The sequence below is a fragment of the Heptranchias perlo genome, chromosome 29 (assembly GCF_035084215.1).
Source record: "Heptranchias perlo isolate sHepPer1 chromosome 29, sHepPer1.hap1, whole genome shotgun sequence".
NCBI lineage: Eukaryota > Metazoa > Chordata > Chondrichthyes > Hexanchiformes > Hexanchidae > Heptranchias > Heptranchias perlo.
The window spans coordinates 35,536,144-35,549,360 of record NC_090353.1 but is presented as its reverse complement, the minus strand read 5'-3'; the positions used below and the strand labels follow the sequence as shown (position 1 = coordinate 35,549,360).

The following is a 13,217-nucleotide window of genomic DNA, read 5'->3' as shown; positions in this document are numbered from 1 at the left end:
AGAGGGTTGTCCTATGAGGAGAGATTGAGTAGACTGGGCCTATACTCTCTGGAGTTCAGAAGAATGAGAGGTAATCTCATTGAAACATACAAGATTCTGAGGGGGCTTGACAGGGTAGATGCTGAGAGATTGTTTCCCTTGGCTGAAGAGTCTAGAACTAGGGGGCTTGGTCTCAGGATAAGGGGTCAGCCATTTAAGACTGAGATGAGGAGGAATTTCTTCACTCAGTGGGTTGTGAATCTTTGGAATTCTGTACCCCAGAGGGCTGTGGATGCTGAGTTGTTGAGTATATTCAAGGCTGAGATAGATAGATTTTTGGATTCTAGGGCAATCAAGGGATATGGGGATCAGGCGGGAAAGTGGAGTTGAGGTCGAAGATCAGCCATGATCTTACTCAATGGTGGAGCAGGCTTGAGGGGCCGTATGGCTTACTCCTTCTCCTACTTCTTATTTTCTGACACGCTTTCTTGTATTTGTTGCAATTGTGCTAAGTTGCTTATTGGTGACCTGGTTGGCGTGGGATTTATTTGCAGGTTTTTGAGTGTCTTGTAGAGTTTATTGTATGTTTTGACAGCGACAGAGTGTCTGCTCATTTTTTCTTTCCTCTAATTGTTCTCGCCATTCCTCCTTTCCTGATCGCAGCGCCCCATTGATATGGTTCCATGGCAGCAGCAGTTTTCCAGTACCAAATAGACAATCTTTGTGTCTAAGCTGGGACAGTGTGTGTTGCCAGGCTATTAGATGAGGGTGGAGTGAGAATAGGGGTGTGGATCACTAATAGTAACTGTCCTCGCCTGAAGTCTATGAAAGTGATCTAGAATGGGAGCCCTGACTGATCTTCCTTAATCCGGGGGCAGTGAGACCAGTTGTCGTACTGTACTTCACTGGTGCCTTGGCTGAGATTGTGTATTTCAGCACAGATCAGGGTCCTAACCTGGTCTGTCCGGCTCAGTGTTAACACCCCAAAATTCACTTATTCATTGACCTGTCATACTGATATTTGTAATTTAATCTCCTTGTATCTCGTTGGTGAGCTGCTGTTTCTTGGAAACAGTTTGTTTCAGTCTTCTGAAGCATGATCAGAGTCCCTTTCACAGTCTTATCAAATTTGAACTTAGTTTCTGTTTGGTGGTATATGACGTTATGCTGCTTTTCGTTTTGTTGCTTGTGGTTGCAGTGATTGTTGGGGAATTTAAAGTCTGTATGATGCAAAATATAATACTGCTTTGGTTGGCTGTTGATGCATGTTGCTATGATGCTGGTAAGTTGAAGTGCTGCTGCACTTTGAGACTGGTGCAAGACAGGTCGGTTAAAGCCACTGCTTCCACTATACGCAAGTGCATGCATGTGCATCATGTACTTCCAGAAGTGGGAACTAATGGGTTCTGAAATGGTCTATCACATTTAATGTTGCGTCCCCTTGTCCATATTATACATTTGTAAACAATTTTACAACACCAAGTTATAGTCCAGCAATTTTATTTTAAATTCACAAGCTTTCGGAGGCTACCTCCTTCGTCAGGTGAACGATGTGAAAATATTATACATTGCAGAATATCACCTAGACACATTCCAGACAATGGGGAGTTAAATGTGCTTTTAAAAAACTTTTGTTTAAGCTTTATGTTGCGTACAGGAATGCTGTCTGATGGGTATCAAATTATTGAGTTTTTTTAAAAATTAGGTTAAAGCTGAAATAGCAATAGTGGGTACAGTGGCCTGTGGTAAGATGTAATGCCATAACTGCTGCTTCGACAAGTAGCTATCGAAGTGAGGCTCTGTCTTTAGCTGCTTTTAGAATTACTATGATCATCATGTTCGTGATCCTCTTAGAAAGACAGACTTCTAGGTGAAATGTAAACTGGTTTACAACTGCACCTTTGTTCCTAGATCAGTTTTTTTTGTTGAAGTTTGCTCTCGGGGTGTGGGCGATGCTGGCAGGTCTGGTTGGGTCCGAAATCAGGGCCAAGGACAAAGTGTATGAGGAAGGACGGTTGGGTTCAAGCAGCTAGTGTCAGGAGGGATACACAGTGGTGGTAAATGGGCTGTCTGACTGCAGTCACACCTCTTTCTTAATATGTATCTGCAGCTGCCTGCACACTGAAGGTGAGGTAGGTTGGGAACTCATGGTCGTGTTCTGATTTTTGTTTTTCAGTCTGATTGCAGACCTTTTGACCGATTCTGCTATGTGGTATGCATTTCCACCAGGAGAGGGGAATGATTTTTTTGAAGGGAATTAACACTTGAAAGGGAAAAAAATTGCAGGGCTTTTGGGAAAGAGCAGGGCAGTGGCACTAATTGGATAGCTCTTTCAAAGAATAGACACGATGGGCTGAATGGCCGCCTGCTGTGCTATGACTCAATGATTCAGAAATATTAATACGCCGATGTATAGTCTGCTCTCCAGTTAGTAAAGATCAGGATGAATTAAAAGGATTGCTCCTTTAGCACAACAATGTGCACAGCAGGATTGGAAATAGATCAAATATATATCCAATGGTATACAATATTCGCACACACTGGCTTAGTGATGCAATCATCAATTACTGAAAATTCCTTTTTTTGTTGGTCAAACTTTATAGTAAGTGTTACACCATTAAATAGAAATCAAAATATGGTCAGCAGTCAGCTTGGCTGAGTTGGTAGCACTCTTGCTTCTGAGTTAGAAGGTTATATGTTCAATTCCCACTCCAGGACTTGAGCACATAATCCAGCTTGGCAACCCAGTGAGTACCCCAGTACTGAAGGATAACAGTCCTGTTTGGGGATGCAGTCCTTTGGATAAGGCATTGGTCCAGGCTTTCATGTCATAGTGCCAACTCTGCCCCATTAAAATGAATGGGTTACTGTCAACATTGCCACTGGAAAACCTAGGCCATTAAGCCCAGTGCCGACTACCTGTTGCATTGGTTCAGGTGAATGTTAAAGATCCCATTGCACTGTTTGAAGATGAGCTGGGAGTTCTTCTGGCATCTTGGTCAACATTCCTCCTTCAACCACCACCATCAAGAACCTGTTAGTTTGTCGTTCATCTCAATTGCTGTTTCTGTAATCTTGCTGTGTGTGGATGGGTGTTGGTTTGCCTACATAACAGTCATTGCAGTTATTTGATGAAATGATGCAGGTGGAGGGAGATGCCAGCAGTTTCTTACATTATACCACAGAGTGAGTGAGTGAGCGAGCTGCTCAGGCCTTGACCTAATTAATTGGGTAACTTTTCAACTAAACTGCAAGCCAATCAATAGAAAAATCTAAAATAAAAACAGAGAATGCTGGAAATGCAAATTAGGTCCTTCAGGTTTGGCTAGGGGTCTGCTCCCTAAACATTGTCCTGTCCTTTATTTCTTTAGACCTTTACGGACCTGCTGGTATTTTCAGCAATTCCTGTTTTTATTTTTGAATGAGAAGGTATTGTAGTTCCTTGATTTCAAAACATCAGGAATAGTTTTCAAGGGTTTTAATCCTGGATAAATGCTCAGCTGTGAACTTGTTGTGGCTGAAGTGTTCTTTTCTCCCTACAGTACTCTGAAAGGCCCACAGTCAGAGCGAAACTATGTTCGCTGCAGGTTTATTCAAACTTTTTATCTTCCCGTGATCTGTTCCTTTGTTAATATTTGTGCATTGTGGCAGATCTTCAGTAAGGTTAAAACTGTGCTTTAACTTTGCACTGCAAACCCTTAATCGAGCCTGTTTTAGCTCCAATTACTCTGGGTTCTCCATCTCTCTCTCTTTACTGCTCAGGGTGTAGTTTTATGACTTCAAATGACTTTGCATCATATTGAACATGAAGTTACTCGGGTCTCTGCAGCTTATGAATCAAGTTGAAACAGTGGTGATGATTGTCCTGGTATGTGTTATTCTTTAATTGAGAAACCTAGATGAAGATCCAGGTGCAGGGCACCAACAAGTTTATGTAGAAAAGTACAAATCTGAAAAAGAGCCTGAAGTCCAAAAACTAAAGTTGAAAAGATGAGAGAAATCAGGAAGTAATGCTTAGGCAACAACAAGCTTGGATTTTTAAATTAATTGAGAAAGTAAGGTTTCATTCATGAGGAAGAGAAGGATATAAAGGATAGAATCATTGGGGAGTGGTACAACAACAACGGCAAGTTGCATTTATAATAAAACTTCCCAAGGTGCTTTACAGGAGTGTTATCAAGCAAAATTTGACACCCAGCCACATATGGACCGGTGACCAAAAGCTTGGTCAAAGAGATAGGTTTTAAGGAGCGTCTTAAAGGAGGAGGGAGAGGCTTAGGGATCGAATCCCAGAGCTTAGGGCCTAGGCAACTGAAGGCACGGCCGCCAATGGTGGAGTAATTAAAATCGGGAATGCGCGAGGCCAGAATTGGAGGAGAGTGGGGAAGGGGTTTGGGGTTTGGTGTTAAGGTCTGTTTTGTTTGTTAGAAAATGAATTTAACTGAACTCTAAAAGCATAACCATTGTGACTAATTGTTTTTTCCCTTGCCTTTCAGTGGTTAATATCCCAACAAGTATCCTTTTTTTTCAAAAAGTACATGAAAGCAGCCTGTGAGCACCTAACAGCCAATTGCAGTGGCTTGTGTGAAGAGGAAAATTCTTTCATAGTGTTGCTGCTGTTTTTATTTCTTGCTAATCAGCTTGAGGTTAATTTATGATAATCTTGAAGTGATTATACCTTGGGCAAGTAATTTGGCTCAGTGTGACGTTGAGCATATTTCTACGTTAAATGCTGCTCGGGATCAGCAAAAAAAGCTCTGGAGGCAGTAAGAACGCTGGTTTTTAAAGTAGATTTACCCTAATTATGTTGAGTGAAACTGACACTGTAAACAACTAAATGGAGCATCTGAATCAATGTCCAAAGTGCAAGCCAAGAAGTGACCACGAAAAGAGCAGTATTAATTTCTTTTAAAAGTATATACTAATACTTTCTAACACACATAATTGTTTTGATTTCTTACTTTAATTTTGTAAGCTAGTTTCTGTTTCTTTGTACCCTCTTCTAAATATCCTTGTGCTACACCCCTGCCCGTCCCCCCAGGCTCAGAGAGTAAGTAAGTGACTCGTACTCAGCAACTTCAGATCTCTCTTGCTCTGTGTCCGATTGTAGTCAGAGCATCTCCAGCAATGGCTTCTCTCCCGTCTCCGCACTCTTGCCTCTGGAGTCCCCCAAAGATCTATCTTTGGCCCTTTCTTCTTCTTCATCCCCATGCTGCTCCTTGCCGATATCATCTGTAGACATGGGGTCAGCTTCCAGTTATACACCAAGGACACCCAGCTCTACCTCTCCATCAACTGTCTTGACTGCTGCACTGCCTGTGTTGTCAGACTGCTTGTCCGACATCCAGTGTACGATGAGCTGCAACTTCCTTCAGCTAAAATATTGGGAAGATCGAAGCCATCGTCTTCTGTCCCCGTTATAAACTCCGTATCTTTCCAACCAATTCCGTCCCCCTTCCTGGTCACTGTCTCAGGCCGAAACCGACTGTTCGTAACCTGTGTCCTATTCAACTCTGAGCTGAGTTTCCGAGTCCATATTCTCTCCATCACAAAGACTGCCGACATTCACCTCTGTAGCATCACTCGTCTCTGCCCCTGCTTAGTCCATCAGCTGGTGAAATCCTCATCCATACCTGACTGGACGTCCGTCTGACTGGAACTGCGTGACTGGACGTCCGTCTGACTGGAACTGCGTGACTGGACGTCCGTCTGACTGGAACTGCGTGACTGGACGTCCGTCTGACTGGAACTGCGTGACTGGACGTCCGTCTGACTGGAACTGCGTGACTGGACGTCCGTCTGACTGGAACTGCGTGACTGGACGTCCGTCTGACTGGAACTGCGTGACTGGACGTCCGTCTGACTGGAACTGCGTGACTGGACGTCCGTCTGACTGGAACTGCGTGACTGGACGTCCGTCTGACTGGAACTGCGTGACTGGACGTCCGTCTGACTGGAACTGCGTGACTGGACGTCCGTCTGACTGGAACTGCGTGACTGGACGTCCGTCTGACTGGAACTGCGTGACTGGACGTCCGTCTGACTGGACGTCCGCCTTCTGCTCAGGCATAATGCAGTCTTTTTTTTATCTTGATTCTCGAATCTATTTGTGTTAAACAGCAATTACTGGACAGAAGAGATGGAAGAATTGAGTCTGGCAAGTGAACTGAATTAATTCTCAACGATGGTCATTAACTCGGTGCTGTTGAAATTTCTTCTGCAGTTGGTCAGAGCAGTTACTTCTGCCCAATTGTTCAAAGGCCAATTGTGCCCATTCTTGGAAATTGCGCAGCAGTCAGGTTAAAGGGACATATCCTGGTGATCTTTGTACTGTTAACTACATTAGTTCTTTGACTTTCTTCCCTCTGAGCTAAAGATGCTACATTTTTGGAAATAGGGAGGGGAAGAGAGGGAATGGAGGAACTATATATTGCAACTGATTGCGAATGATGCCCTTAACCTGAACGCATTAGATTCCACAGTTTGAAGATATCAAATTTGAAGCAGCCAGTCTTCTGTCAGAGTTATATTGCCAGCAGGTAAGAAAAAGAAAAGTTTTTACTTGTTATAAAAGTTTGTAGAATCAACCTGCTTTTAACTTCCTGTAATCTGGACATTTCTCAGCACATTATGCACAAGTTGATTAATTGGGATTAACCTGGATCAAATAAAAATGGAGTTTACAGCTTGTGATTGTGCTGTTAGGGCAGAGTCCAGTGGGTGGAGTTAGAAAATGGGTTTGCCCTCTGTTCGCTTACCAGTGATAGTGGAGGTAACTATTGTGCACGTATTTTTAAAAATATATATATTTGAATTTTGACACATACGCTGTCATTGAAGCAACCAAAGCTTCTTATTTTAAACACTTTAATGTTAGCCAATAACTTTTTTTTTAAAAACTCAGAAATCCAAACTGGATTTCAGGGCTCTATTGAGTGTGGATGTGTGCCGTGGAATTGGAGAGTGGTCAATGTGCTACCCATTTTCAATAAGGGCGATAGAGCTAATCCAGGTAATTATATTTGTAGTAGGGAAAATTTTAGCGTCCTCGGGGATGAAATTACCACATATGCAGATAAAGAGAAAATAGAAGTAGCCAGCATGGATTTCAAAGGGGACAATTGTGCTGGACACACCTCATAGAATTGGTTGAAGAGGTAACAGACAGGGCAGATTAGTGAAATGCGCTGGATGTGGTTTACATGGACTTTAGGAAAGCCATGTGGGAGATTACTAGAGAAGATTAAGGGATATGGAAATAATAGGAGAATAGTAAACTGGATTAAAATTTGGTTAGAAGGGAAAAAACAGAGAGTAGGAGTTAAGGGCAGTTTTTTTCAGAGTTGGAAGTAGGTAGCGGTGTCCGGGGTTCAGTTCAGGGGCCATTTCTGTTCACTATCAGTGATTTGGATGTCGGCCTAGAGGGAATGGTGTTGAAATTGAAAAATAACAGTTGTAATTATACTCTGAATGGGAGTAGACTTGGTGCTATGGGAAGAGCAGAGGGATTTGGGGGGGCAGGTTCACAGGATGTTAAAAGCAGCACCTCAGGTTGATATGACTGTTTTAAAATCTAGAATTCCATCCTTTTTTTTAATCACGAGGTATAGAATTTAAAAGCCAAGAGGTAATGCTGGGCATATACAACCGTATGACCTCAGTTGGAGTACTGTGTGCAATATTGGGCCCCACACTATAGGAAGGATATTAGGCTTTTAGAGAGGGTACAACACAGATTCACCAGGATGCTGCCTGGTATGAGGAAATACAAATATGAGGAAACCATATGAAAAATTGTGTCTTCCTTCACTAGAACGGTGCAGATTCTGGGGGCAATATGGTAATAATGTTCAAAATTATGAAAGGATGGGACAGAGTAGAAAGCGGCAGACTGTTTCCAGTCGTTGAGGGGTCTGGAACAAGGGGCCATTGAAACAAGATTAAATGTAAGAGATTTAGAACAGAGGACTGAGAGATGATTGAATTCACTTCGAGGATCATTGGCTGAGGCAGAAACATTGTCAACATTCAAGATTAGATTGGATAGGTGCCTGAAGGGATATGGGAACAGGGCAGATAACACTGATTCAGGGCTATTTGCTCACCTGGATGGTAAAGGCAGATGCAGGCTGGTTGGGCCCAATGGCCTGTTTTCCTGTTGTGACTTCAATGTGTTTCTAGCAATAGGGGACCATTTAGGTATCACAGTTAGGGAGCAGCAAAGCAGCAACTGATCAGAGTGTGCTGCACTCCTCCAGTACTGTGATATTTAACCGGCAGCTTTCCCTCCTGACTTCAGTCCAGGCACTCACTGCTGATTTTAAATCTTCTCTCCTTGCATCTACCCTGCTGGGCTGCCCCTGCTTTTAAATCTCTTCCTGGTTCTACCCCCACAGGGCTGTCTGATTATAAATCTCCCCTCTCTGTACCTGACTTTCTGGGCAGTCTCTGATTATAAATCTCCTCTCTCTATCTACCCTGCTGGGCAGCCTCTGATTATAAATCTCTTCTCTCGCTATCTGTCTTGCTGGGATGTCTCTGATTTTAAAACGGCAGTCAGAGCTTGAAGTCAGGAGCCAGGAAGTAGAGTTATCATTTAAATACCGCAGTGTTGGCAGAGTGCAGCATTTTCCTGCCAGCTGTTTCTGGGCTCCTCCAGTGCTTCCCAACTGGGGGGAATCATGAGTTCAAATCCCAGGACAGTCATTTGCTATAATCTGGACTAATTCTTTTTTCATTTCTTTGGGCCAACAAAATGCCTCAGTTCATTGCATAGGGAGTAAATAAGGAGGAAGAAAGCTGAACAGTGGAGTGCAATCCTATAAGCTGTTGCCCTACCACTGTGATATTTAAATGGCAGCTCTTCCTTCCTGCCTCCATCCTATCCAGCCTCCTGCTATGGATTTAAATTCATGAGACAGCCCAGCAAGATAGATAGAGGGAGAGAAGATTTAAAATAAACAGGGGGAGCCAGGAATGGAACGTTAATGCTATTGGATCAAAGCAATGGCTGATAGGAATGTGCTGCATGAAATGAGGAGGAACAGAGAAGCTGTATTCATGGGGCATCCTCTGACTGGATTTTGGTAGAAGCTTCGATGTGTTGATTCTCGTTTTGTACGATGTTTTTTTTTGGGTGGGATTTGGACTGAAGCGAGGGGCTGTCTTATGCAATGGCTACCTTTATATATTTGAGTATATGTAGTAGGTGAATGGCCAAAGCTAATTGTGCAGGATGCCACAAGGGTAGGGGAGAAGACGCAATAAGTGATTATTTGGTTATAGAACCATGGAGATTGCAGCTGGAAGGGACGGTAGTTTCACAGTTTTGAGGACCTGGGAAAGAATGAGTTAGAGTAGGAAACGTTGCAGTGAGTATAGGTTTTAATGCAGGAAGGGCAGTGGACAATGTATTTGGAGTTTAGGCCATAGAGCTATTTGTAAAATAAAGACAAGAACAGTTATAATTGAGAGCGAGAGGTTGGAGGCTAGAGTTAAGAGTACGATATCAACTTCTGAAGCTGGTTTCAGAGAAAAGAAAATCCATAGTTCTAGGCTTACTGCTTCAGTGGGAAGTTTTCTTATAGTCGTCGTGTGTTGTAATTACTTCTATTTCACATCTAGTGGCGTATGTACGTTGACTGTCTCTGCGGGACTACGTTCTGCCTTGTTCCACATGTACAATTGTAGTAACGATGCTGTTTGCGTTTCAGAATCTGGTTGATTCAGCAAAACCACTTTTACGGAAAGCGATACAGATCTCTCAGCAGACTCCTTACTGGCACTGTCGACTGCTCTTTCAACTTGCAGTATGTATCTTTCCTTTTCTTAGGGTTAATGGGGGTTTCTTGGTGCTGAGTGAAAGAAAACTTTTAGCATTAAGAGCATAAGAAATGTTGACTCAAATTAGAGCTTATCCAACTCAATACCTCTGGGCAGCCTGGTGATTTTCAGACTGGGAGGTAATGGGTTTCCATCTGCAATTACCCATTCACAGCTTCTAATTTCATGGACTCTGTTTACATATTTTTTCCTCTCCCCTCCCCTCCTCAAGGTGTTGACTCTTGCAGGGTATTGTTTAACTCACAACCTCTGTCAACTCTCCTTTCCCATTGTATCCTTAATGTTAGGCGTGGCTACACTTTGCCTAATTGTGAATCTAAAAACCAAACATTGGTTGTTTCTTCACAAGGAAGGGGATGAAATCAACAGGCAAATTGCACGTGGTGGCACTCAGTTACAGATGCCCATTTTTTCTTAATGCCTGGGCAATGAGCATTGGTTGGCTTCACACTCCCCGTCACCCCCCCCCCCCCACTCCATTGCCTGCGGGCGCTGAACCTAAAGAAAGAAAGACTTGCATTTATATAGCGCCTTTCATGACCTCAGGATGTCTCAATGTATTTTACAGCCAGTGAAGTACTTTTTGAAGTGTAGTCACTGTTGTAATGTAGGAAACGTGGCAGTCAAATTGTGCACAGCAAGGTCCCAATGTGATAATGACCAGGTGATCTGTTAGTGATGTTGGTTGAGGGGCAAATATTGGCCAGGAGACTGGGGAGAACTCCCTTGCTCTTTTTCAAAATAGTGTCATGGGATCTTTTATGCCCATCTGAGAGGGTTTAATGTCTCATCTGAAAGACGGCACCTCCGACAATGCAGCACACCCTCAGTACTGCACTGGAGTACACTAACTAGTGTCCCTACCCCTATCTGGCTGAGATCATCTAATTCAGTACAGACTAGTTCCACTTACTAATTGAGCCTGCAGAGAAGCTGTAGCTGTAGTTTCAGCCAGATCTTTCTGGACGGAGACTGACGAGGGAGGGAGGGAGGGAGCGAGAGAGAGATGAAACTGACCAGACACTAGGTGCTTCTTCATTTTAAAAAGAAGAGATAAATTGGTGGACAAATTGTTGTCATCTTGCAAGTTGCAGAGCAGTAATTGCAAAGTCCTTGGGAGTAGGCCACTATCTGCATTGAGGAAGAAAATTATGTAAATGCATGCCTCTGTCTTGTAATGGAATTTGCCAGCAACACATGTCGGAGGTTATAGGGGTGTCACATTCAGCCTCGGCACTCCCAGAACTGGGGAGGGGATGTCACCCAAGGCTCTCACTATTGATAACTCTCCAATGACTTTCCGATGGACTGTTTGTAGATGTCAGGACAGGTGGCTGTGGCTGTGATGCCTACACAGTTGAATGTCCAGTGGAGTCGTTCCTCAGCACTTGCCGTCATTTGCGGATAGGTGGGGTTGAAAAGGAAGTTGGCTATTGTCTTGCACACCAGTAACAAAGTTCATGACAATTTGAGATGGAGAGATATCAATGCCTGTTGATTCCTGATGGATGAAGGCCAGTCTCAATTATACATTACATTTCTGCATTTTAAAGTGGTTGTGATAAGAATTTGAAAAAAATCTTTGTTTCTCTTTTTGTTTTCCTTTCTATTAGCAATTGCATACGTTAGAAAAAGATTTGGTTTCAGCATGTGACCTCCTTGGAGTTGGAGCCGAGTATGCAAGAGTAGTGGGATCGGAATATACAAGGTAACGCCAAAATCGCTGGGATTGAGACCCATCTCGCAGATGGAAAAATAAACCAAGCTGCAATTTTAAAGTTTTATGCATGGGAATGTCTGCATCAAGTGTGTAATTGTTATTTACTTCAATTTGTCCTTCAGTTCTAAATGTAAATCTCTATAAAGGCACAAACACTTCTTTTTGCCTCACTTGCGCTAGTGACAACACTAGAATGACTCTTCCTTATTCTAACATTGGGCATCCTGCAGTTTTTAAAGGTGTTATCTCCCTGCTGGTAAAGGCATCACCCATTGCGGTCATAAGATACACAGGTCGGAAGGTCCTGGGTTCATTTCCTGGGCTGTTCTGAGTTAGCTGGTCTCAATCAGGGCAGCAGCTGGAGCACTCCAGGACAGGGAGGGAAATATTAACTTGCCCCTGATCACTAACCTGCGACCTCTTCTGGAAGGTCTGGGACCTTGGGTGAGGATATGGCAAGACTTGGCTGTGATGCCATTTTGTTAGCATAACCTACCGACCTTTATTGCACCTGAACCAAATGTGTCTTGGCATCTGCCTATTTTAGTTTTTCTCTTCTTTCAGTTCAGGGTGTAAATTTCTATTATGGCACAAGCCATTCCCCTATGTAGCTCAGTTTGGGCCTGAATAGCCCAGTCACAACACCGGAATGGCATTTTCTCATTCTAATGTGAAGTATTCTGCATTTTTTTGAAAAAAAATATTTATTCTTGGTGACGCAGACTGGGTTCCAGGAGACTGTTCCCGGTATGAGTTGAGTTAGCTGATTTCAGCCGAGGCAATCGTAGAGGAGCTACTACTGGCCAACGTCCCTGGGCTGGGAAGGGGGGAAATATCAACCAAGGTTCCTGCTCCTGATTGCTATGCAGTGACCCCTGAGGACAGGATTGGCCTTGGCTGCTTTGTCCTCCATGGTCGAGTAGCTTGTAAAGACTCACTATCTAGGTTCGTGCATGTAGTGGCCAGAGAGCTGCTGTTAGCTGTGGAATCGCAGCACCCCAGCAAGAGTCGGCCCCCCGAGGGAGGGAGAGGGTTGGCAAAAACAAATTGTTGGATCCCTTCCCCTGCATCACATCATCCCCAGACAAGGAGCACCAAACTGCTAAATAACTGGTTGCCAAACAGAGTGATGTCCTTTTTCCTTTTCCACCCTCTGTGAGGGGAACTGGTTGGCCTGTACCTTCACACAATGGCACAATTGAAATGGGGAGCTCATCGTATGGTAAATCTGTGCCAAGGACCTGCATTCTTCCTTGGTTCAGATGTGCTGCGATCAGTGTCTTTCTGGCATTGCAGGCCTTTTGCTACCTCGATTCTCCACCCCTCCCCACACCCCCCAAAACTCCATATTTCTGATACAGTCAGTATCTATTCCTGGAGACCCTGCATTCTCTCCATCCACCTCTGTCCCATCTGCCACTGAAACCCTTATTCATGTTTGTCACCTCCAGACTCGATTACTCCAGTGCTGACCTGACCGGTCTCCCACCCTCTGCCTCCCACCTCCCCCCCTGTAACTTTCAGCTCATCCAAAACTTTGCTGTCCACATCCTATCCCACACTAAGGCCCACTCGTCCATTATCCCTGTCCTCACTGACTTATATTGGCTCCCAGTACCCCAACACCTCAATTGATAAATTCTCATCCTAGAGTTTAAATCACTCCATGGCCTCA

At 43.7% G+C, this 13,217-nt stretch overlaps 1 protein-coding gene across 1 annotated transcript in view; it reads left to right on the top strand.

Moving 5' to 3' along the window:
* Positions 1–13,217, top strand: part of mau2 (MAU2 sister chromatid cohesion factor) — a 58,710-nt gene that overhangs the window by 7,150 nt on the left and 38,343 nt on the right. Inside the window, exons 2-5 of the mRNA XM_067968518.1 lie at positions 4,476–4,493; positions 6,453–6,518; positions 9,693–9,788; positions 11,436–11,530. Coding sequence (XP_067824619.1) covers positions 4,476–4,493; positions 6,453–6,518; positions 9,693–9,788; positions 11,436–11,530 — 275 coding nt within the window. The remainder of the gene's footprint in view (positions 1–4,475; positions 4,494–6,452; positions 6,519–9,692; positions 9,789–11,435; positions 11,531–13,217) is intronic.